At 37.2% G+C, this 27,356-nt stretch overlaps 1 protein-coding gene across 1 annotated transcript; it reads right to left on the reverse strand.

Annotated features, from left to right (window-relative positions):
* Window positions 1-9,149: 9,149 nt before the first annotated feature.
* LOC121635425 (complement C1q-like protein 4) lies at window positions 9,150-27,011 on the reverse strand. The gene is made up of 2 exons (XM_041978563.1): window positions 26,284-27,011; window positions 9,150-9,795 (listed from the first exon to the last, which is right to left on the reverse strand). Exons 1-2 carry the CDS (start codon window positions 26,821-26,823, stop codon window positions 9,616-9,618), a joined length of 720 nt encoding a protein of 239 aa, XP_041834497.1. The 5' UTR covers window positions 26,824-27,011; the 3' UTR covers window positions 9,150-9,615.
* Between the last annotated feature and the right edge of the window lie 345 nt (window positions 27,012-27,356).

Consider the following 27,356-nt stretch of genomic DNA (forward strand, 5'->3'; position numbering starts at 1 on the left):
CTTTGTTAAACTACATTTAAGGACATTTCTCAAGAGCATGTATTGCGTTATTTTGTATCGTTCCACCTACTTTTTCATTATGAGAGAGTAAGAAAATCAGAAAAGGAAGAGAGAGCCTGCAGAGTGCGCATGCTGTTAATATTTTGCAATCAGCTCATCTCAGCTTCTGGCTGAGAATGTTCATTTTCCTTCCAATACCTTCTAAAATGACAATAAAAAGCTTTTCTTTTTCTTCAGTTCTGATTTAAATTTTGTTTAAAAATCAAGAATTAAGTTAAAATCAAAACCATATAGTTTCTGTCATTCCTTCATAAGATTTTTAGTCTGTTTAATTAGATTTGTTGCGAATGAGATGGTGTGCCAACAGAAATCATACAGGTCAACTCAGTCATCCTGATTACATTACTACAGTCACTTAAGTTTTACAGAACAGTCTAATTCTGTAGAGAAATCCCTAAAAGCTAAATTGATATCACAGCTATGAATTATACTCTTAGTCAGGGATACACAATCCTGGTCCTCGTGGGTCAGTGTTTTGCAGGTTTCCCAGCTGCAACGTACCTGACTTAAATCAATGGGTAATCGAACTGATCTAAACTTTGAGTAATAGTTAGCTTTGGCTAGAAGTCCTATAAACATTGCAACAGTTTCAACATTTTTTTGTAAATTTTTTTCATTGTGACTTTTTTCTGTGTCCCTGTTAAATAAACTTTAAATGTGATTTCTACTTGCAATTCTGAAGCCCAAAAAAACATTTAGCTGGACCACAAAACACCCTTAGGGTGTTCTTAAAAGATGTTAAACTAGCAAAACATTTTTAAAATACACTGCCTGGCCAAAATAAAAAAGTCATCACCTGGATTTCACTAAGCAAACAGGTATGAGAAATCTATTGGATAATTACTGGATGGGTGATGATCTTTCAGATGGCAACAAATTATTTAACCTCAACTAATGCAGTGAGTAGCTTCTCAGTTCTTAAACAAACATGTGAAAAGACACATCACGTGGTCATGAAAAAGATGTTAGACCATTAGAACGGTAAATTATTGGCATGCATTAAGCAGAGAAAACATCTAAAAAAAACAAAAAACATCCTTAATGATCGTTCTCGGCGGTCACTTAAACACTTGGTGAAATCAAATTGAAGAAAAGCAGTAGAACATAAATAAAGTATTTTTCATTTAATTTAATTTCAAAAGACCTGTGTAGTGTATGGCTGTCATTGTCTTAATTGTTTCGTATTTGGCTGCACCTGTGGATGTAAAATCAGAGTGCCAACCTCTGACGGCTTGCTTCTGTCTTTCATTGCATCTTCTAATTTCAATTACCTTTTTATTCATCCAAAACCCATACTGCCTAAATTTTGTGTCAGTTTCTGTTTTATACTGTCACCTTTAAATTAGCATCTTAAGTGCATTTCAATGTTTCTCTTTATGTTGCCACTCCTGGAGTGATGATGAATGGATAAAATGAGGTAAAATGGCAAATCGTGAAAATAAAACACTTGTATTTGTTAGACAATGGGAAAAAAGGCTATTTATTTTAAGAACTGGAACTGAATGTCCTCCTTAGCAATTGAATAACACTCTGCAATAATACCTGAACAAATGTGCTCTGACCTATTACAATTAGTTCAGTTTTTGTCATTATTTTTTACACCTAATTTGGCTGAGTCAGAGAATCAGCAGTGATATTCCTTCTATTTACAATAAGCTCTGGTCATAAATGTCATTTATTATGCATTTCTGACCAAATTTAATCTAGTTTATGCCTGGTTAAACACCAAGGTAATGATATTAATGATCTTATTTGCTTTTTAAACTGGAAATGATGATATTTTCCAGGAGTACATGTGTGTGTAAGAGACAGAATAAAAGCTTGTTTTTACCTTTAAACCTCTAAAAATCCTATATCTAAGGAATAACAATAGCTCATTGATAAGCTGCCCACAACTAATAACTAACTAATAAGTCATGCGGTGTCTCATTTAAAAAGGTCATATTGTACAAAATATCAGGGGTAGGCACAATGTCAAAAGTTTTCAAAGTTTAAATTATTGTCTAATATTCTGTTATTAAGAGAAAAAAAAATAATTGTTATTAAAATCTGCTTAAAAATAAATGTGATTCATTTGTATTTACTGCAACAGAAGGAAGTGGGAGTCCAAAACAAACTATTACACACTCAAAACATCAATAAAGCCCAAGAAAATCATAAAATGTGAAATGATGTACAACCTAATAAAAAGATATATAGATAAAAAGTATATGTGTGCAGCCGCTGGTCTGTTGGACATTTATTCCATAAATGAAAATATAGGACTGCATATCTCCATAAATGAATCTAGATAGAAGAGATTTTGCATAAAAGTTACAGCAAATTTCATTAGATAGGAAAGTACAGAAATAACAAAGTAAAATATATCTCTGACATGTTGGACTGTTTTCATGTCTCTGACCTTTTTACTGGTTCTCATTTAGTCAGAGTCTGAAATTAACCTTCATTAGCAGAGAATAGGTGTGTGAATGCGTGTGTGTATGTGTGTGAATCTTACATGACCCAGACTAATTTGTGAACGCCCAGAGACAACACTGGGGAAGAGAATTGCTTCTTGAACCAGTATTCCTCAGACTCTTGGTGTGTTTGTATTTGCTCATGAGCGTGTGTGTGCATATCTGTGTAACAGCATGTGTGGATGTGTGTGCGTGTAGCGCACCCGTCTGAGCTGAAGGAGGGAGAGAAGCCTATTGATTATTTTAATCCTTCTATTTGTGAGTCTGTGATCCTCTCGGATCAGCCTTCCACAGGAGGATTGCTAATGGGCCTGAACGCTTCCCTCCTCAGCCCACTCTCCCTGTCCAATTAACTGAACGCTGGAATCTGCAAGGAGGGTGCACTGGGACTCAGAGGGAAGGAGGGGGGGCTCTGCAGAGATACAGCCCCACCAATCCCCCCCTGCAGTCCAGCATCTCTCACACCACTCATCTACACCATATTAAGCAGGAACCCCTTTACCTAGAATAGTATTACCTCTCACCTTTAATTAAAGATCCTTCTCCTTGTTTTTATTCTGGTGAGGTAAGAACTCGCTTTTATGTTCCAACGTTTCATTTTCACAGAGTGGCTCTGCCGACAGTGGAAGCAGCAAGAGAGGAAACAAGCCTTTCATTGTCAAAGCTACACTCGCACAGGTTGATGTAGTTGTAATTTCGACATATCTCAGACATTTTGCTATTAGTCCCAGTAATTTATTCAGCTGTCTGCTGAATTTAAATTTAGGAACCAAACCATTAAATATTAACATGAAACAACGATACATGGCTTATGTTTGCCAAGCAACAAAAAGTTGGCTGATCCGGCTTCAGTGCTTGCAGATGCTCTGATAAATAGTCATTGCGAAAGACATTTTCTCCCTCCAGTGTGGCTCATAGGGCTAAGGTTTTTTTTTATTTAAAATGTCCAAGGCCACACTCAAGTTTCCTTTTAACATGAAACTCCCACAAACTTTCTCAGCCATGACATTATTATTATTTTTTTTATTACTTTGACTATTGTTTCTATAAGAGCTGGGGTTTCTTGTCATTTTGGTACAGAAAATAATTCCTAAATGTGGCAAATTAAACACCAAATACTTGGCTGAATGTTGTGTGTGTAAAACATTAATTAATGAAAGTCGTGCTTATGTGCCAAACAACTTTGCCCACGTAGTTGCAGGGTTTTGAATCCACAAAGTTGACTATGTTTTCTTACAGAATCTTTTAATTCATGTTTAAAGACACATTAACTTCTTTCTATATATGTGACATGATTATTGCATACAGAAATACAACCCTACAGGATTTTGTAAAACTGTCATTAAAGGTGTGCTTGACACCTTTTTGCCTGCTTAACGGGCAAACAAAATAACTTTATGGGACAGGAGGGTCTTGTTGGTGAAGTTTTCTGCAAGAATTTCCCAGTTAGGTTAGGGTTAGGCAGCTAAACCATTGAGTTAGGCTTAGTAATGTATATATTACTCATTGTATTGCACAGAAATGAACACGCTTAGCAGCTTGCTTAACCCAAGACACTCCAACACATGGAAGGACTGAGCATTAAACACATCTTTCATCATTATGTGTAGGATTACAGCTGATATGGCCCAAATGTAAGCCTACCAGTAGTTTAGGGATATTTTGATGTATTTTAGTCCAGATGATTTAACTGAAATTTTCAGCTTGACATGAAATAAACATCATTAGTTTTATTTCCTTGATGGTGGTGTTATCTGTCAAAATATTAAGCACCCTTTTATACATGTATAATCCTGACAGGACTGGAAATATAAAGCAGTCCATATTGCTTTTCCTTTTCTGGCATTTTTAATCATGCATAATTCTCATGTAATTATGTTCACAAAATTATAATTAACCACTAAGAGACTGAGTAGTTGCACAAAACACATCACAGGAATTAGTACATGATGTTTTGGAGTAACAACTTAATTACGTGTTATTACACTCTACAGGTAAAGTTTATTTACCTTCATATGTGAAAGTGATGAATTATCCGAAACTCATTCAAGGATAAATGAAATGTTTTTAATTTGAAAAAAAAAGAAGAAACATGCAAGTGTGCAGAGAAAATGTCGCCACACATATCACAATATATCTCAACATCTGTTTCTTAATTTTCATGTGATGCCTAAGGGAGGGACAAAAGAGAAAATATAAAAAAGAAAGCACCAATTTAAATTGGTGACAGCAAAATTGTCCAGAATTTTCTTTTTCCTTTTCTTTTTTTTTTATTGTATTTTATGGTCTTCAAGGGCAGAAGAATCTATGCAGATTACATAACAACTACACACAACGCAGCTTGAAAAGTACAGTGACAGCCATTTATCCACACTGCTTGCAAACAAAGGTAACAGTGCCAGAAAACACACACAGTCAGCTGCAGCATGGAACAAGGGTTATGTAAAGATACTCAGGAGAAATATGCACATTATTCAGCATCAGAATGATTTTCAATTACAGCACAAGAATGAAGAATTGATCAAAATCATTCATATCCACATATCATCAGGGTTGAGTCATGCTACTCACCTTTAAAGCCATTTGTTGGAACATCAAAGTCTGCCACATAAGACCAATATGAAACTCTTCTCTTGATGGCACTAAACTACAATGAATATGTTCAAAGGAATTTTATTGTACCCTTTTGAGCTTTTTATTTATATGATCATTGCGTCACATCACAATATCTATATTTTCTTATGGCTGCAGAATTTCAGGACCACATTTTCTGATATCTATTTCCACCTTACGGAATTAATTGGTCTAAGTTCTTGGGGGCTTTTACAGGAGTGACCTTCAGTTTGATACATTAAATGATTCAGTCACCATCACTATCTGAAATCACAGTTTCATTAATTGAGTATGTATCTACATTAAAAAGGGCTACTTGTGTTGAAAATAAGAAATCCCTGCCATGTTTGTGGTTGAAATGATGTGGATCAGCTTCTCCATAGAGCTTAGTTTTAACAAGGGGAAAAAAATCATGCTTACAAAATCAAATAAATTGATAGTATAAGGCACAGAGAACCTATAGGTATGGCAAATGGCAATAAAATATCAACAACAGTCTTTTGAGTTTTTAAAAAACATCTATGTTTACATTCATAGTAAAATTTAAAATGTGCTTTCACGTACTGGAAAACAGAAACCTGCAAATCATTTCTTACGCCCACTCCTCGCTATAACTGGCCCACTGTTGAGAACTAAGGAAAGACGTTTTGATCCTCTCTAGCTCCCTGTTTTAAATTCAAGTGCTAATGAGACACAGAACAGGACAGCCTCCAGAACAGAATTGTTTAAAGGGAATCTATCATGCAAATTTTCTGTTATGTATTTTTAGTTTTGAACAATACTACACAGCTCTGCATGGTTCATAGATAAAAAAAAAAAAAAAAACTAGTTTCATACTGCCTTATACTGCTTCTCAGTTGACTGAAAAATGTTTTAGTTAAAACAAACCCGTTTCCTCTAACTGAAAAAAAAGTAACTTTAAACTTCCCATGCAACATAACTTGTGGCCCTTTACTGGTAATAAATGTTTGAGCTGATTAATCAGTGGACCATGAGTAGACAGCCCAAACTCAGCAACAAGTATTACTACTGAACATTTGCTCCTAATACATATGATGCTCATTCCAAACTTGGGATCATGTGACATAACAACAGATTTCCTCTTAATTTTTATTTATTTATTTATTTTAATGTGCCCCACATTGATAGCTGTACAAGAGGAAAGAGTGGTAAAACGGTGAGATGTAAACAACTGTGTTAAAAATAAATAAATAAATAAAATCTTGGAAACTGAATAATTAAAGCATGTCTGCTCAGGCCAGCAGGCCACAGGACTCAGAGCAGTTTTGGCTTTTTGGGAGGATGACAGCCTCCCTGGCTTTTGTTTTAACAAGAAGAATATAAATATGCAGAGACAGGCCTCTGCTCACTGTTTCATGGGAACCTTATTATGAATATCTAATGTTTTAACATCAAATAAGAAAAAATTAGAAAACGCAATGTATCCCCTTTAGAAGAGACTCAGGTGGTGGAGGTCTACAGATACCCGGGAGTTCAGCTGGACAACAGACTAGACTACAAATGTAACACTGAGGCTGCCTACAAGAAGGGACAAAGCAGACTGTACTTCTTAATGAAGTTGAGATCCTTTAATATCTGCACAACAATGTTGCGTATCTTCTATAAGTCTGTTGTGGAAAGTGCAATCTGCTTTGCAGCCATCTGTTGGGGCAGCAGGATCAGAGCCAAAGACTTAAAGAAAGCGATGAAGAAGGCTGGTTCTGTGCTGGGGACAACTCCGGAGCCGCTGGAGCTGATTGTGCAGAGAAGCCTGCTGCATGAATTTCTGAACATAACACACAATTCTTCACAGCAACACAGTCAGGAAACAACAGTGTGTTTAGCAGAGATGGTGACTCAAGTCTGGGAGTCACACTTAAATCGCATTTCCAGTGACTTGAGACTCGACTTGGACTCACACTCAAAAGACTTGAGGCTTGACATGACTTGATTTTGATTCACGATTTGAGACTCGTGAACAATCTTATTTTATTTCATGAACTTCTTTCTGTCGCATCTCCTGTCTGCTGTCATTTCCACAGATATAACACTGACCTAACGTCACATGCACGCGCAGTCAATCAAAGCATTGACAGCACTGGTGAACACAGCTGTTGCTGAAATGCCATTGTAACTTTTGGGTATTATAAACCTAATTAAAAAGGGACCAATATAATATCAGCAAACTGGAATGTGTGTGGTGCAAAAATCCAGGAAGTTATCAATGTTAGCAACAAGCTTAGAGCCACAGCGGTGCAAACGTTAGCTTGTTACCACTTTTGTACCATCAGACTGAATCTGTTGATTAGAAGAAGAACGAGACTTTTGCTGGACAGTTTCCATAAACTGCTGACTTTGCCATGATGACAAAAAAATGGGACCAAACCCATTGTAAACAATGTGGTTTTACTGGGTCTATTTATGAGACAAGTGCAGCTGTTGCTGATTAAGGAGTGTAATAAGGAGTATTTATTGGACCTGCAAGTATTGGATTTAAATTAAGTAAAATATTGAGTTTTTTTTAACTCAGTTTTCTCAAGATCTCAAGATCTTTAAAAATATATATTAAGAATTTTCTGATCCACTAGTTCAGGGATCAACAACTGTGGACCTGTTGAGCCACTGTCCTGCAGATTTTACATGTTTACTCCTGAGTGAAATTATTAATGGGTCATTGAAAGGCTTGTGCAGAACAAATCATGTGGATCATGTGTGTTGCAGGAGGAAAACGTCTAAAATCTGCAGAACAGTTAGGGATCCTGCACTAAAGTCTAGCATACTGGCCCTCCTCTCTACATTCAGGGAAAAAAATGCTATGAACAGCAATGTTAGTATTTTACATTTATCTGTGGGTGCAGATGGATTTTGGTTCACATTAAAAATTCTTTGAAAAGTTATGTTAAGAACATATTTTCTAATCTGAATTCATTTCCATGTTCATCTACAAGTTTACAAAATTCAATAAAGCAAAGAAAGTGTCAAGAGGAGAGGGACAGAGCATTTGTTAGTTTAAGCTAAAGCTCAGTGCTGTTACTAAGTGCTGGTAAATAAAGTGTGAGTACGAATTTTAAATTCCTTGGATATTACAATGCAGTCAGCCAGACAGCAGGTGTCACATGGCAGATTACTCATTACAACTAAAAGTGACTTGCAACTTCACTTGAACTTAAGCCAAGACGTGAGACTTGACTTGACTTGGACTTGCAAAAATGACTTGTAAACATCTCTGGTGTTTAGTCAGATACTTCTTTAGGTCTGCTGTAACACAGAAAGGTATAGGAGGTCATTCTGGCCAGCAGCCATTATCCTCTGGAACATGGACCTAAATGCTAACTTTGACTGACAGTGAAGAAGAAGAAACAAAGCAACCCTACATAAACATTAGAATTGCCCTTTCATTCCTTTTCATTTAATTTTATTATATTAACTAATTTAAACCTGAGCACCATCTGTTGGTATCAGTTAGTGGAATTAATTGTAACACATTTTAGTTCCAGTGAGGACAAAAATATATCATAAACTATTACTTTCATAGTATAAATCTGCTCTAACAGGCTTCAATTTAAATATTGACCTCTAAGCAAACAAACAAACAAAAAAAGCTAAAGAGCATATTCCCTAACCCGCTGAACCATTTCAGTAATGCAGCATACCAAGGATGTAAGGTTTGTGAGGTGAGGACACAGAGAAAGTCTCAGCTCGTTAGCAGGATAAGATGAAGCTCTGAGGCTCAGGATCAATCTCAAAGCTAAACCCTGGTATTGATAAGCTGTGTGTGTTAAGGGACTGTTACTAACAACATGACATCCGCCCTCTCTTTAAAGGAGTCAAAGACTGTGCAAGAAACACAAACAATAACATGATGCTGTTTTACCTAAACAAAGCTGAAGGGCAAAACACACTCATATGCTTACACACAGACATACAGCACACTGGGTAATGATCATGAGGTTGACTGTATTATTATGTATCAATATATTCATGCTTCTTCTCGCTTGGAGTCTACAGCCATATCGGAAATCCATCTCATAGTGAAGGCGAGAGGCTGAAGCTAAATACCCCCACTCAGACTGACAGTCTACATTCAGATTTAATTTCAGTGGATTTCAGACCCACAGCTGAAATAGTCAACTTGTCACAGAGAAGCAAGTAAAGTTCAATTAATGTGCACGTTTGTGCGTGTGTACATAGCAAAATGTATGCAAGTGAAAATGGTGTGAATTATGTATTTTAACCATGCATGCACGTACTGTACATGGTACTGAATAATGATTACACAGGTGTTTGTATCAGAAGTCAATGTTAATATATACAATGTTCTATTCATTTTTACACAAACACTCTTTTCATTAAGTGGTCATGTTGCTACATGTTTGGTGTACTGAACAACAGGGAAATGACAAGTTAATGGAAGAATGGTGTGTAAATGAAAAAAAGAGAAGAAACTTTTTGCTTTATCACAGAAAGGGAGGAGAAGAATTTCTTTTCAGTCAGGGTAGATGAGGAAGCCAGAGAAGGTGCTGTATTTGTTGGTATTTCCCCCATGAACTTTGCCCCCATCCAGTTGTACGCAAACTTCATCTCCTACATCCAGGTGCAGGATTACACTGTTGGAGGCATAGTCGTAGTTCTGATCTGCATCTTGAGCAATTGCACTGGCTCTCACCTGGAATACAGACAGGAAAGATGATGACAAATTCCTGAAAGGGAAAACACTTTGAAGTCAAAAAACAAAGCAGAGTTTTGCTCACTCCAGTTGATCCTTGTTTTTTGTCTATTTTTTTTCTTGAACACTTTTAATCTTTATTATAGACAGCAAGAGAAAAATGCAAGAAGGTCTTCAAATTGACTTGAATAGCATCTGCAAGAAAATTTTAGTGTTACATACATACATACATACATAGAGTAGCTATTATTTTTAACCCAGAAGTTTTTATAGAAACATAAAGTTTCTCCATTTAAGTAAGGCACAAATCTGAAATTGTAAGTGTTCTCGGTCTGCTAACTCTGCATTGTCGAACCCATGTTAAAAAGCTTGGTGTGATTATTGATAGCTCTTTTAACTTCCACCGGCAGGTCAATTCTGTAGTCAAAAGCGTTTTCTTTTTGCCCAAGCATGACCTAGAAAAAGTCACCACCTGCTCATCATGTCTCACATAGATTATTGCAACTCTCCGTATTATGGCATTGACCACTCATCTTTGCACTGACTGCAGCTTGATCAAACTCTGCTGCTTACAGGGAAAAGACGATGTGATCACATCACTTGCCTCCTTGCGTTGGCTTCCTGTTAGTTTTTTTGGGACCGAGTAAAAGATTTTATTACTTGTTTTAAAGCCTTAATGCTTTAGCTCCCCCGTATTTGTTGCTACACCAGCATGCAACAGCCAGGACTCCAAGGTCCTCTTCACAGGTTTTTCTGAAGGTCCCGTCTGCTAGACTCAGATCCAGGGGTGACAGAGCTTTCTCGATTTCTGCTCCAAAGCTGTGGAACGGCTTGTCACTTCACATCAGAGCTGCTCAGTCTATCTGTGGTTTTAGGTCTCTACTCAAGACGCACCGGTGTTTGAAAAATATTGAGCTTGACATTTGCTTGTTTTTACTTTTTATTCTAATTTAGTCATTTTATTTTTATTCATTTTATTTTTATTGATTTTTATTGTTTCATGTGTAGTGTTTTATTTTAATCTGTGGAGTCTATTTGTTGTTGTTCTATTGTTCAGCACTTGTAACACAGCAAATGTGTTATGTAAATAAACTCGAACTTGAACCCGAACTTGAACTTGAATAAAAGAACAACTTGGACCATATGGAAGCTGAGAGCTGCCATTCCTGAAATTATTTCTTTTTGGTGCCTTTATCTTGAGATTACATTAATCATTATTTTGTCTCAAGATTAAAAAATTCATTTTCATGTGATAAATTATATTTTCTCAAACAAATGTGCATTTTCTCAAGATAAAGTCATACTGGAACTGGTTACTAGATCTCATGTCTAAAGATCACAGTTTGTGTACTTGAAAATGAGAAGTTGGAACCTAACTTAACAAGTTTTTCTCTCAGCTGGTTAGTTGGTACAGTTATGACATGGTTTTTCACCAGATATGATGACTGCCTAACAACCCAAGGACACTGCATATTTATTCAATGTGATCATAAATAACTAAGTAAAAAAAATTGAGCTATATTAAGGAACATATTTTAAAAAGTGATCAATAGGTCGTCTTTTATTTTAGGAAAAAATAAAAAATTTTAAATCTCATTTTAAATCTTACCATCCTACCCACAACAGCTTGTTCACTTTATTTGGAAGCGACCACTGCCATTTTATTTCCTGTTTCATACTGTGATCTTGATGTAATGTCATCAGTACTGATTCCTTCCTGCCCACTGGGTAGATAAATGAGTTGTGCAGTGATCTTTGGCCCGAAACCTCCATCTGAGAGCACAGCCTTTCTTAGTCACTATCAATTTTCCCAGAGGATTGTTGCTCTCACACTGGATCCACCTGTTGCAGAGGATTTCAAAGTCTGATGGGGATTGCAAGGGATGATGGTATCAGGAAACACATCAGGTCATTTGTCAAGCAGCTGCAGAAAGCACAATAAACTTTCACACATACACATCTGATCACATGTACAGACATGTAACTGATTATCGACAATGATTTTCCATTATTACAATTTCCTATGGACAGTTAATTGCATATTTTAATCTAGCTGTCCTATGTTCATATTCATGTTCTTTAATGAGTTCTATAATTGGCATGTGTAAGACCTACTGTATACTTTCTCAACACTAAAATGTTTTATTTAAAAAGTGAAATGTAAAAGATCTCCAGTAAAGTCCTCCGATTTTAGAAATGATTTGTCTAAACTAACACCTGAAAGTGCATACTGCAAGATCAAGAACTGAACAGCTGGTAGCATAAATAACGAGATAACTGTTAGCAAGAATCTTGTCCTAAAACAACACGGTAGTTTGTATGGTTAACTTAAACATAGTAAATATTAGTGTTTTTAACCAAAACATTGTAGTGTGGATGATTGCTTAATGTTGTTCACATCAGAAGAAAGTGACCTTTAACACTGATCTTTGAAATGGTCGACACACATGCACACAGCTGCTTATTCGTACGAGACACATGTAGAGAATCATCCCTTAAAAGTTTTACTCGTGTCAGTGTATTGAATCTAAAGCAAATATTTGCTGGTCTCTACTAAACTCTGCAAAACACAATTGCTGCTAAATGTTCCGCTTTACGTTCACTAGCTTATCACAGCTAAATCACCAGGACAAAACGTTGAGTTTCCATTTCTCCAAACAAGTAATAGATAAAACCATTGTGTTTCTTCTCTAAAGCATTCCAATATCACCTCCACCTCTCACAAAGTGATATTTTGTCAAAATAGCAGCACGCTGATGCAGTTTTTGACTGCATGTGCACCTGTGCAAGTATTGAAAAAGCCAGTAACTAGCAGTGTTTCCAACTTAGTGACTGTCGCTGCCACTGGCTGATCCATCTTGGCTTACAGTCAGATAATAATGTACGTTCATGGAGACAGACACATTTAAAAAGGTAAAATTGCATTACTGTAACTGCTGTACCCAATTAAAATTAGGGCTGGGCATATTGATGCATAATTGTTGCTGTAACACAGACATTTAGTTTATCATGTATGAACATTGTTTTTTACTTTTTCGAAATTTGTTTTCTGGTTCTATATACACAGACAAACCAGAGGTGGCAATGGCTGGGAGTGACTGTTCTTTTGCGTCCCACCATTGAGAGCACCTGTGTGTGCTCACCTGAACAAGTGTCTGCTCTCTAACAGCTATATATTGTCTGCTCTATCTGTGTCTGCTCTATCTAATATATATATTATATAGTTAATAATTCACAAATTAGGTTGTGCACCTAAATTACTTTTGGTGCAGGTAATGTTTTGCCATGTGCACCAGTGCACCTTTGCTTAAAAGTGTATTTCGAGTCCTGAAAGCAACAATTAAACCAAAGTTTCCTTTATTCAAACAAAGTAAACTGTCTTGCTGGTTAAAGTATGTTCATATTGTCCATACCACTGGAGTGTGTATTGTATGTATTAATCCTGTAGCTGCCAGTGGAGGCATGTTTGCTATAGAATAACTTACTTTTTTTAGAGGTTCTGAAACTCAGAAATGATCAAGGTTATCACACTAACAGCATTTTGGCACATGAACTACAGAAAGGCTGCAGAATTAGGTGCAGAGTTTGTTTATTTGCTTTTTACCCTATGCACTAAACAGGAGGGGACTCCACAGGTGAGATGTGCCCTCACGTCTACATGTAATAAAAAAATTGCAATTATGCTTGCTGTATTTTCTTTGAACTCTCATGGTATCATTTTTGGTGTGTTTGGCTTTTCATGAGGAAAGTAATAGCGTCGGTAAATTAAGCTGAAAGAGCACCTATGTAGAGCACCAAGGATGCACACAAAGATGTTAAAGCACATATAATCTAATCTAATTTTATTTATAAAGCATACAAAAAGTAGCATAAAGTGCTGTACATAAACAATTTTGGCTAATTAAAAAGTCCTAACTTACCAAGTATATGACCTAACAATCATAATCTCTCTCTCTCGCTCTCTCTCTCTCTCTCTCTCTCTCTCTCTCTCTCTCTCGAAGACACACACACCCACACACACAACATGCATTATTTAAAACTTAATACGTAAGGTAAGATGGACGGCACTGAGGCATTTAGTTATATTATGATACTGTCTATTTTGTTACTTTTTCATCTTTATATATTCAGCATAGTTTTACATTGAAGAGATGCACCTTAATTTTGTTGTTCTGTGCAATGACAATAAAGCTTCCTATTCTATTCTATTCTATTTTATTCTATTCTATTCTATTCTATACATCATCAATGATCATTCTTTTTTTAAAAAGTGGATTTTCTCTGGCTAAAACATGGGTTTGCAGGGACAAATAAACAAACACTGAAGTATTAAGATACAGTACGGTCTCCTTGCACTGTGGTCCTATAGAAATTCAGAATACTGTCAACATAATTTTATCAGTAAGGGAGGTTCAGATTTGTATTGGAGTAGATCTTTAAAGTGACATATGGGGCCTTGTGTTGGCCCTGGCAGCTGGATAGTGCAGTTGGCAGTGCATTCTTCTCCCTAGCAGGAGATCCGAGTACTAATCCCACAGGGCAAAAATATTAACATCTTCAAGTTGGGTCCTTAGGCAAGACCCTAATGCTACTGCCTAACCACCTTCAGATGTAAGCTGCTTTAGAGAAAAGTGTCTGCTAAATTAATGTAGAATATCTGCCACCAGTTCTTAGCTGTTTCTTTATAGGAACAACTTGTAACTGACAAGAGCTAGACTGGTTAAAAAGTGGTTAAAAAGTGATGTAAACTGAACAAAGACCACAACTTTAATCAGCCTCATAGCAAAATGTTAAAAAGGACAGAAACAGAACCTTTTATTTGTAATGAAGACCCAATCTATATTTATTTCATGGCAAATAGCATTACTTGTAAAGTAATGCATTTAGGGATAATATGTCATTTGTCTAATATGCTTTGTGCTTTAAGCTGAGATGGCAGGGCTTGGCAACCAGTAATCCAGGAAAAGTGCATTTTGATGCAATATATATTGCAATGTATGTTTTAACACAAATCTTGGTATTTATCTAACATCACCCATGTTGTTTTTAGTACTGACACTTCTGAACAGCAACTGAATCTGAAAATACATTTCAAATGGCTGCAGAATTAAGTGCTGATTCGTTCCTTCTGAACTTGCTGGGCTTGACATTTGAATGTGTTGCTCTATCAACTACCCCTTCAACCTCAAAATGCAGACTTGTCAACAAATAGGTTGTAACTATTGTTTTGTGACTACTTCATAAAACTTACTAACACTGTTTGCCTTTATGTAGTTATTTTAATGTAAAGTAACCCCAAATAATTTCATGAAAAAAACATTAATTCTGCCCTAGAGTATATGTCAGTATTCAAATCTAACACACTTTGATTAATTCACTGGAAAAAAAGACCACATGACCCTCAGCCTTGTACAGTTTTGAGAAGTAATATGATAAATCATGCTTCATAGTTTTATCTTCAGTTGGACAGTTTTATGATTTGTAGAAAAGAATGTTGGCCACATGATGTGTAGCCTGTAATAGTGTGAGCAACCATTTAGCAACAAGTCTGATGATCATGTTTAAATAGCATTTTATATTCATAGCTTAACAATGATTATGTGGTGTCTCCATGTTCCCAGATAATAATGACCCCATACATGCTACTAAATAAATTCAGCAAAGGTTTCAGTAGAACATGAAAACAGTCAAACCCCCCGACTCTGCAAAAGAACAAGTAAACATCATGTCTGCTATCTGGTTCTAAAAGCACATCTCAGCATTTCAGCACAGTTGAATACATTTCAATGTAATGAAGCAGCATCTTTCTTCATTATGTTGTTAAATATTCCTGTGTTTTCATCCACTCTAAGTAAAATCAGAGTTGTTTTTGCCTTCAGTAAGCAAATCTGCTTATAATAAATTGCTGTTTCACAGGGCAAGTAAACTATTCAAGCAGACAAACAGTGGAGAATAAAGTGCACATTTGCATACATATTAATGAATGCAAATATAATACCCTAACTCCATCTTTGTCTCCTCCTCTGGGTCTGAGTCTGACTAAGGATATGGTTAATCATCTCCACCAGTCATCAGGCGTCCGTGATCCCTTGTTATCACAAAGACAAATCAGATGAGTGTAAACTATCTCTCTTCATCCTCCATCTTTTGCCCATTTCATTTGTTTAATTAAATATAATTCTATGTAAAAACATTTATTTCAGCTCTAGGTATTCATTTTTATTCCCTTCCCTTAGACAGAAGTTAATCAATACATTTCCTTTCTTTTAATTCCACTCACATCTCTCCATTAATTGTTGTCTCTTCCTCCACACCTCTCACCCTCTCCATCATCCCTCTCCCATTCACCACCCTTTCCCTATCTCTTCATTCTGAACCCATCTATCCATCTTTTTGTGTCCGCACACTGGAATAAGATGCAGGTCACGCACAGATTTTCTCTCCCCCGCCATGCCAGTGTTGGCGGGAGCAGGGACTAAGTGTGTCCCTGTCTGGTCTAAATCGGATTGATTAACGACGTGCTGCTATGGCAAGTCTCCTGAGAGGCCCTACCCGACCCCAAAACTATCCCCCCTAACCGTCTTTCCCAACCCCCTTACTACATCCCTCACCCCTCCCTTACCTTCACGATGCATTAAGGCAGGCTATACATGGCTGCAGTCTACAGTAATTGGTAGTCTGACAGCCATGGCAGATCCCCACCTAATAGGTCCAACTCCTCCATAACTCCATGCAATCACAATAAATGGGGGCACAGGATAGGCAACAGTGGTCAAATGGGCCCATGAAATACTAGCAGTAGGTCAGGATTAGATGCTACACGCACACACAAACACACACATTATCCTTTTCTCTCTATACATCTCGATAAGATCAGATACTGTTCTCTTTGTTTTTATGAAGCTCAAGTGAACATAAGAGGAAAAGTGGAACATTTGAGACATTTTGTTGCTTTAAAGTGTGAGGGTGCATTGCTCTAAAGGGACTGAACAGCTCCCCTGAGGAGACCTAATAGGCTTTAGAAAAAAAAATACAACAGTAAGAAACTTCTGACAACTTGTACATTCAACATCTGTCTACATGGATGAACAACAGAATTCCCCTGACAGTATCGGCTGAGTTTGAGGCTGTCAGGCTGCTGTAACCAGCTTTGATTAAAACTATCAGCAAAGGGCATTATGACCACTCATATATCAAGTAAATAATGTTGATGATGTAATTAAAAAAAAAAAAAAAAAAAAAAAAAGCAAGTCAAAGCCTGGGACACAAAGGGGGTCCTTGGGAGGTCATTCCAGAAACTAGTGCTGATTATCAGATGTGCTGCAACAGGTCTGATCCATGGTAGGTGAACCTTGGAGCTTACAGGATCAGCTGCTTATGTCTTGGTGCTTCATGTGGCAGACATGGCAAATGTTGCTGACGGTTAGTAGAGCCCAGGCCTCATAGAGCTGCGTTAACCTACAACATTTATAGCAGTAGCGGTGGAAATATTTTAACTCATCAGTGTGTAACATTCCAGTAATTACCAGCTAACTTTAACCCATTAAGGCCCAGCCCATGAAAAAAATGGTAAGAGAAGTCCAATTTTTTAAATATGAGGACTTTATTTGGCCCTTTAACAAAATGTAACAAAAAAAATTTACTTTTATCTACCATTTATTACTATGTGATATATTAAAAATATTTTAATATGGTTTTCTTTTATGGACTAGACTAGAAATCATCCTAAATTATCTTTTACATAAGTTCTACCCAATTGAACTGTCTACATCTAAGGCTCACAACAAAAGTTGCAGCACTGATGCACACACTATCTTATTGAAATGGCCTTTAAAACATGAACATCAGCTAATTATATTTGCCATCCAAAAGGACACAATATTATTTATGGCTTATGGTTGACTTCATTGTGAGGCACACGTAGGTTTGCTTAGCCTCTCCTCCGACAGTGGAGATGCTGACATTTAATGGGTTATGTTTATGATTAATTCATGGCTTTACTTTCCTTCTATACATACAGTAACCCAGTAAACAAATTCTCTTCTTCAGACATTTTAAGCACACATTTAGAAGGGTGTGACATTTAAGACATTATTGCAGTCATCATCATTTGACACAACAGGATATTTACGATATCTCAGTATGACTACGATGATATGAATAATGTCATAAAACATGGAGAAAAATCTACAATAACTTCAAGTAAATACACAGAGTAAATAAATGTGTTTGACATTAAATGACTCACAGAAATATAGGAAAACATCCTATTGGAAAGTTGTAAAATAACACACAGGCCACTTTTTGCGCAACATAGTATTTTGATTGTGTACTACATTATACTTACACATGACTACATTTATCAGAAATCTGTGTTTACACAACCCAGGCAGCCATGTCAGAGGTGAGCATGATAAGCATGTTGCATTTGTCTACATGTCAAAAGTAGTGTCCCAATACAGAGTTGAGATGACAATGTTTCCATAGGCTGTAGTTTGGGCAATAGTCACGTGATATTTTGGGCATCAAAGCATCTGAACTGTAAAATATGTAACCTGTAAGCCTGTATATTTTTTTTAATAATTTAATCATGTATTTTTGTAATATGCAAACCTAATTATGTACATTAGTTTTAAGCCTGATTATGTAGTTTTAATCCTAAACCTAACCACATGTGAATGAGAACACAGAAAAAATAAAATAAATAAATAAATAAAAGAATCTTCATTGGGACTGATGTAGACAAGTTCAATTAACCATTTTTCCTCGTGGCTCTTAAAACAGCAGTCTCTTGTATGGGGGCCTGTAGCTCCCACCATGCCACCCCTCCTCTTCATAATTAACTGAATGAACACTAATGTGATGCTACAGGTGGATGTAAAAAATATGGAAGGGCAAAGTGCAATTCAGTTAACGCAGAATGTTTGGCTGTGTGCTTAGTTGTTTTAATTTATTTTAGCATATTTTTATGCTTTTTTATATAATGATTGGTTCACATTTTAATTTTGTTGTACTCATTACTATTCCACAAAAAAATATTTTGATTCCGATGTGATCGTGAGAATGTGTACAGAGACTTGGAGATCTGGATCTGTGTGGGGAATTAAACATGTTTTGAACATTTATTGCGAAACCTTTAGATGTGTGGACTAGCTTAACTGTTTCATATTGTGACATGTTATTAGGCTGAGTTACAGGTAATTTTTTTCTAATGAATTGTGATATAGCACTCATTGTGTTGTTTCAGATTTTACATCAACTAAAACCTTTAAATTGCTAAACACACAAACACACACACAAAAAGAAATCCAAAATTGCCCACCAGCAAAATCATCTTTAAAGTAAAAAATAGGATTTTTATAATTATGGCAAATGTTTCCTTTTAGTGTTTCACAAATTTCTGATGCCTTTCTTTAAGTTTTAGCTCTTCCTTTACACTAAATTATTTTGTTTCTTACTGGAAAGTCCACTGATTAAAAATCCTTTCGCAGGATGAAACATCTGTGTGATGGTCTTCTTTGTGTTGCTTGCTCTGTTAGATATATTACTCATCCATGGGTCCAAACAGCTTAGGTTTAGTGCTACTGCTCCATTGAAATCAATTATTGCATGACTGTTTTACCTCTCTGATATTGCATTGAGTCTTAAATCACTGATATTTAGAGGGAAAAAAAACATCCTATTGAAGATCCCAAGGCTTATAAGGCTCACATCTCACATTTTCATGTGAGATATGACAAATCTCAAGAAGAAAAAGAAAACTCATCATCCGTCTGGTTGTATGACTCAGCTGGTCCTCACCAGACAGCTAATCTGTAAGTCCTTACATTTAAAAGGGCTTGTTTCTTGCAACTGACTCTTACATTGTTGTGTCTGTTTATACCATAAACTGAGGAACAAACTGTGATTTCTTGGGCCAGGGACATTGTGATCACACTGTTGAGACACTGAAAGCAGCACAGATGAGTCTGCAGGTTCAGCTGTCAGTAACAATCAGAGTGAAACCTTGTTTTCTTAAAGTGGGCAGGAAGCACTGGGGCTTTGGGAGTGAAAACAAGCGGGAAAGGCAAATCAGGATTATTGTCAACAGTGGCGGAGATTGATAGCGACAAGGGAGAGAATTTCTGTCTGTTGGGCCAACGCTGCTCTGACTTGATCTGCTGCTGTTGGGAAGAAGGGAAGCCCAAGAGACAGTAGAGAATATTACACTGCCTACACTTTTCATTAAGGGGGGGGGGGGGGGGGGCAGCATTAAATGGGGATAGAAAGCCACAGAGACGTGATAGAAAGCAGGAGAGAGAAAAAAAATTACAGCCAAGAAATAATTCACTCACAGTGAATGCTCAGTAAATTTTTAATAAAATCACCTTTTCTTTTAGCTTTGTGTGACATCCTCTATAGTTGATCTGTATTCTAAATAAATTTATCCCATTTTTATGCATGCTCATAAAATGTTTGAGCTTTGTCTTTTTTGTAAAACTGATTGGATGAGGAAATAAGGCAAGGAGGGAAGAGGTAGACAATGAAAAGGTGAGTGAAACAAAGAAATTTGGTATTCAGCCACACAAACGAGGAAGCACATGCATGTTGTCTGGCAGCTGACGCACAAGATTCAAACAAAAGAAGCTAAAGTTGAGAGAGGCCTTAAGTGAAGGAGAGGGGGCTTATTGGATAACAAACTGATCAAGCATGCTCGTTTCAGAGAGGGGAGGAGGGGTAAATGAGGTTGGGGATGTTGGCTATCCATGTAGTGTGTTATTTTTTCAGTTTTGTGTTGTTTGGCAGTGGTGCCTTGATCCTCTGGTAATAAAACTGACAGGATTCATTCACTGTGATGTACAGACCTCTCAGAGCGGAGCGAGCGATTGAGACAGGGTCTCTTAAACTTACCTGAGGGACCTTTAAGGGTGAACTGGAAGAGAGAAGAAGGGCAATTGAAATGGCCTTTTTTCTTTTTTTTTTTTTTTTTTGTAGAGACTGCCGTGTCTCTTACTCTATCCATGTGTACGAGTTTGAGGTCTCCTGCTTATTTTATGCAGGTCGGCATGTAACCCTTTTCCTGCACTGTGGACTCACACACTAATTGGCATACTAAATGCTAATATTTTGCCATGACACTCAAGACCCAAGGTGTCAAGATGTTGATTAGAAAGTCTCTAATTGGCTCTAGACTGAAACCTTTGAGGGCAGAGAAGATGGCTTAATTGGATATAAATGGGTTCTCTGGCTGGTCTACCTGCAGAGCATCAGCTACAGCCAAGTCTAAGTTCTTAAGTTAAATTATCCAACTCTAAAACAATATATTTTTTGTCATGTATGTGTAGTTAAAAGTTTATACTTATGTACCTGTACACATTGAGCACAGACAGGCGCAGCATATGGACACAAATAGCTGGGAGGTGACTTGTTTAAAACTTATTCATTATATGAAATATGCATAACAGGTCATAAGTTAATACCCTCATACTTTATCTGTTGTCTAAAAATGGTTAATAGCCCTGAGATATTTCATGTTCTATCTGAAAATATGACTACCACTGTGACACACTGCTGTTTATGAAACAGATAAAACACAGTTTCTTGATGAACAGGAATAATGATAATAACAGGGAGGCAAAAGGAAGGCACAACAAAGACATGGCAACAACCAGCAGAGTCCTTTTAGTCTTCAGAATATAATGGCCTCAGCCATTATAACAGAAACATATAGTGAAATAATGGCTGTGCACACAGACATAAATGTGTGTGGTTTTGGTGAAAAGACAAGAAGAACAAGGAAATCTGCAGGGTATGTGAGCGGGTTCCTTTTTCCTTCTGCTTGCTCTAAAAAATATTCTGTCTGAAAGAACTGACTTTTATCCTTATATCACATAATGCCCCCCATTATAATCCTACACCATTGTGACAGGGAAACAATACAACACAGAGACAACACTGAATTATTCTACAGTGTTAATAAGGACACAAGACTCGGAGGAAAAAGCAGAAAAATGTGCCAAAATTAAATAAACTTAATTTAGTCTAATTAAGTGCTACACAAGGCTCATATTGACACCTTGTCTGACTTATACTCTAATTAACAGCTTTCACCTCACACTGCAGCAATAGCAGCTTCACTCCTGCTTACTGTAAATGAGCTGCTCCTGCTTCTAATTGAGCCCAAGCTTGTCATCACCACAATCTTTAAGTGGTATATTAAATTGTCTGATCATCTCAAAGAGCTCATTAATTATCTTGTGATGTTTTGGGTTAAATTTTCAGCTGAAGGTATATTATAAAAACAAGGATGTATGGAGTGTTTAATGTAATCACCATGTAAAGCAGCATTACATTCTAATTATGCTGTTTAAAATTTACATTTGCAGCCTTACACTCAATGTTCCCCTTTTTGAGAACTTCCATAACCTCTATACCTTTAATATGCCTTTTGTTCCAACCTTTATATCTTAAATTGTCAAGACTAAGCCACATGATAGATCATTTTAGAGAATTTTGTACAGTAGAGGCCCAGACTGTACCCGAGTCTTATCACAAGTACAGACTGACCAACTGACCAACTATAAATATTCATACTCTCGCTCCATGCTCATCACTGTAAAGGGCAAAGTACATATTGGTGGTGAATTATATATCCATTGAAAAGGTCATCCATCTCAACACCAATCTTTTGATGACTTATGAGACACAAAGAAGGAAGAAGATTCCTTTACTGAGGCTTTAGATTAATGCAAACATATTTTAGATTTACACATCAGCTGAGCCCTTCATGGGCAAGTGTTGGAAATGGTGAGACTAGATCCTGACATGTCTATTTTTTTAAATATATGTCTGACTATATTACTTTATCCTTATTTCTTATCTTTTCACTTCATTGGAGAACCTCTGTTCATTCTCCTGTGAATATCCATCTATGTCAGCTCTCTTGTCTGTCCTGTCTGTCTCTGTAGTGATCTCTCCCCAGGATGTTTCTTGTTCTCAGCTCCCTTTGACAAGACATTGATTAACACTGTGCATATCAGTCTGACAATGGTTACGGGCCTATGCACATGTGTGCGCACCCATCTGACTAAGGCTAAACATGCTACACACACACACACACACACACATATATATACTGTACATGCAACTCCACTACATATTGTCACAATAGTACAGAAAAACAACATTTTGAGACACTGTAAAAATAGAAAAATGAAAATAATAATGCACTATTATGTGTCTTGGCCAGCCTTATAATTGATCAGTTCTCAATAATGTGCTTCACTCTGCTGCACGAGAAGTTACCTATTCACTAAAACAAGCAGAAGGCGCGATGAACCTGTGAGAGCAAGATCAGCTCTGAATTGGCTTAAATAATTTAGTTGATGGAAAAGATAATTAATGGAGAAAGAGTCAACAGACAGTATGGACAGGAAAGGTGTAAAGGGTGTGTGTGTGTGTGTGGGTGGGTGTGTGGGTGTGTAAAGGGGGACACAGGTGAAGGGAAGAAGATCTCATCTAAAGGCTATGAAAGATTTAACAGCAGGAGAAGACAGGAATGACAATGTCAGTGAAGGTACGCAACAAACCAAGTCCCCCAATTATATCTGGCATTTAACTGTCCGTCCTCTTTTCTCTGCACCTCATGCCCATCTTGTCAAATCAATAAAATTGGGAATAACTATCTTTATAGACTTGATCAGTGACAGAAATGATGTAGTATGTGCGGATGTATGCATTTGTAAAAACTGTGAAACCAAAGCAATTCAAAAAGAAACTAATAGACTGAATTTGATTTTATATTGCTTTAACAGTGATCAGTAGGTCATATGTTAAACAGAATACACCTGGGATCAATCAGTTGCAGTCAAATTTGTCCAACATCTCAAACATTTCCTTAAATATAAAATAAATTGTGAATTTAATAGCTTTGTGTTATAGTCTGGACAAAACATTCAGAAGATACTACACAGGCGATGATGAGCATTTTCTTTTTGGTTAGGTTTAGGCACCAAACTGGCTCCAAAGCTGCGCTCCTGACAAAACCTTAAAATGCTATAGTTTTCCACCGTTGACCCTGTGAGATGGTCTACTCAGTATGCCTCATATTTCCTGCTCATAAAGTATTTGTTTTCTAAAGCCACTCAAGACACCTCAAACAAATTATATAGACTGATGGCTGACCAAAGTTGACTGTATTGATTCAAATCTCCCTAACATGTTTTAAATTTTCTCTTTACGCACCCTGAAGTAGACTTACAAGGCACCATTGTGCAGGTGCAGCTCCTGGATAATCCTAACCTCCAAAATCTTGTCTTGTCTTGAGGGTTTTATGAACTCACAGCATCTTAGCTGCTGCTTGTTTCCTCCTCCTCAGTAAAAAATTGGCAGGGCTTTCCTCCAATAGCTTGAAAGATACACCCAGCATTCAAACTTGAATAATTTCTGGAAAACTAGCTACTTCTTGCATACATTTTCAGTCAAATCATATCTGGAAACAAACTATCATGCAACCTGCAGATGTGAACCCTACTCAACAACCTACCTTTGCAGAAGGCTTAGAAAATTTTGCATCCTATGTGAAAGCTGCTTAAATGATCATCTCTAAAAAAAATCCACAAAGAGAATGATACAATCTGGATCCATTGAGTTAAGTTTTTATCTAGCTATAGGGATTTTTTAAAAACTGTTTCAAGGGTTTTCCAAGGTTGCACAATAGCCATTGACAATAAAACAAGCCCTGCTACACATCACATAACATACAAAAGCTAAGGTCCCTCTGGTTTCACACTGAAACACACAGAGTGCCCTTAAACATCATGTCTGAACTAGCACCTTAGTCAGGATTTTTTTCTATCCTTAAATTTGTTGTTTTCATGCCTTAATTTCTAGAAGTTTTGATACTTCAAACCAAACCGAACACCATTTTAAAAACAAATGAAAAAAATTTAGCAAACAGTGGGCACACGTTTACTGTCTTCGGGGCAAAAGTGTTGGACTAACTGTATATTCTTTTACCACTCCTTCCCCTTACTTTGAGTTCTGGTGTTAAATGCTGTTCTGTAACACATCAGTGCTTCCAGTAGGTATAATTTTGCTAGCACATCAAAGGACATTTCAGCTGGAGATGCCAGCTCTTTTCACAAAATATAGCCGTATCTGACTCCCCTGGGGAGAAGAACATGTCTACATAATCAGGTATTCCAGTATTAAAGAACACAAGGAAGCAGTAGCCTCATGTTAAGATGTATAACAAGGAAACTAAATGTCTAAGGTTTTATGGCGTATGATGGGTTTTGCTCTGCTCCTATCGCTACAGTTATCAACTATTAAGCAAAGAAATTCCCTTTCTTCCGCTATCAAATCCTCACTAGCCCACTTTTTTAACATTTAGTATTCCACTGAACCACAGCCTGGCACAGTGACGGACTACTCAGCATCACTTGCTGTCGGTTCATCTACTTATGTACAGAGAAACTGTAGTTCTATCTGGCGCTTGTAAGAATGCAAAGCATATTTTTCTCTTTTCTTCTCTGTCTCTGGTAATCCCCAGGATGTCTTTCCTCTGTTCTGCAGCACACATGTCAGAATCAGAGCTCCTCAACAGAGTAAGGGCTTAGTACTTCAAGCTTGTCGCTGTTCTCCAGATGGAAGGCTTTTTCCAGGCATTTGTACTTGTTTATTTATTAGTGTTAAAGTCTGAATCTCTCAGAGGACAATAGCCAGCTGTTGCATCCTGGCTTTGCTCCACAGAGACAAGAAGGATTGTTATCCAACCGATTGCTTGGCTGTCACTCTCTTTCTTTTCCTTGGTTTGTGAGTTGTGCAGAAAAATACAAAGTTATTGCTTTTCATGAAAAACGACTATTTGTTGGACCCCTGGATCAGCTTCTATCAAACGTGATCTAAACTTTGTTTTGTAGCTTAAACTGAGTTTTGAAATTGAGTTAGCTCATCTCCACAGAACCAACAGCATAAAGTCATCTTACTTTTATTCTCCTATTTTCATGTATTGTTTGTAAATTTAGCTTCAGACTTCACTGTCTGAAGCTTCACCACGATACTTTCAATGCTCTGTTGTTAGACTTTGTTTTTTTATTTACCATGTTGAAAAGCTGAGTGACAGTCAGCACCTATGCATAACAATATATTCCACTTCAATAGCACTGCAACAAATACTACCTTTATGTAACAATGTTTTCCTAACTTTTTAACAATATCTATATAAACAATTATTTCATTCATTGATAAGACAGACATATTGCTCTTTCACTAAGGGGCAAGTTATATTAATTAGAAAATATCTTTGTTTCTGTAAAGTACAAGTACAGAATATGTATTATCTTTTTTCAAATTTGAAGAAAATGCATGTTTTACTTATTCCCATTGTTCTCTAAAACACTTTTTTAAGATTATTATTGTATTAAGGCTGGAACATTTAGTGGTTTGCTCAAATGGAAGTTAATAAAGTTCCAGAGAAACATGTCAGACCAAATCACCCTGACTCACCTGTCCATTCTTCTTCAAGTCTGCCCACATGCTCGTCCCGTCACCCCCTCTCATCAGGACGTGGTAGGTGAAGTAATAGATACCAGGCAGAGGACAAGTGAACTTGCCTGTGCTTGGCTCGTAATAGTTCCCTACGTTGGTCACTACATCGTCAAACTTCAGTATTTCGTTTCCTTCATGTTGTTTCCGGAGGCCAGCATAGAAGGCGATTTTAGGAGTGTAGAAGGAGGAACCATATCCACCGGGTCCAGGCCCTGGCGGACCCGGTGGCCCAGGCTTGCCAGGCTCTCCAGGGGGTCCCTTAGGACCTGGAGGTCCAGGAAGTCCAGGACTCCCTCTGTACCCCTGTTTGCCCCTGCGGTTTGGGAAATCTGGAGGCTGAGGGGAGACGGCTGTCAGTTCTCCCTGTGGAGGGGTGAAAGTGTCACACACCATCTTGCAGCTCCCGAGCATCTCGTAATGCGTACCACCACCTCCAGACCCTCCCCCCTTAGTGGTGTGAACCAATAGGGGAATGGCCACCAGCAGGATCAGGACCATGGCCACGCCAACTCCAGCCCCAATAACACGCTTCTTACGGCTGAGCCGTGAGGTGGCCAGCGTGAGGAAATCCTCTTCCCCTTTAGCTGGAATGGTTGTGCCGGCCAGGCTGACCAATGGGCAGAATGTAAGCACTGAATTGAGAAGTGGAGGGGGAAACAAGAGGGAATTTGTGGGAAAGAGAAAAGAAATGAAGGATTTTCAGGAACTGAGACAGTCTGACACAAGAGGAAGAGAAAGAAGTCAGTGATAGAATAAGAAATAGGTTTTCCCCATTTCTTGGTGTGTTATTTGTTTTTTTTGGTTTTTCTTTTTGTTTGTTTTTTCTTTTTGTTTTTTCTTTTTTGTTTGTTTGTTTTTTGTTTTGTACTCGTTGCTGTTCTCTGGTTCACAATGCACTTTAAAAATAATGCATCATAAAAATGAAATATGTGTTTGTGTACACACTGTTCATTACTATTGAGATTTTACGCTTTGAGTTTTAATCCAGCTTGGCGGTGTGGAAGCTCCAGTGAAAGTCCTTCAGTTACTCA

The sequence above is a fragment of the Melanotaenia boesemani genome, chromosome 3, assembly GCF_017639745.1.
Source record: "Melanotaenia boesemani isolate fMelBoe1 chromosome 3, fMelBoe1.pri, whole genome shotgun sequence".
Taxonomy (NCBI): Eukaryota; Metazoa; Chordata; class Actinopteri; order Atheriniformes; family Melanotaeniidae; genus Melanotaenia; species Melanotaenia boesemani.

Coding starts and splice junctions, on each gene's coding strand:
- LOC121635425 (XM_041978563.1), bottom strand. CDS start 26,823: ATGGTCCTGATCCTGCTGGTGGCCATTCCCCTATTGGTTCACACCACT. Junction 9,796..26,283: donor ACTTGAAGAAGAATGGACAG/GTGAGTCAGGGT, acceptor TCTGTATTCCAG/GTGAGAGCCAGTGCAATTGC.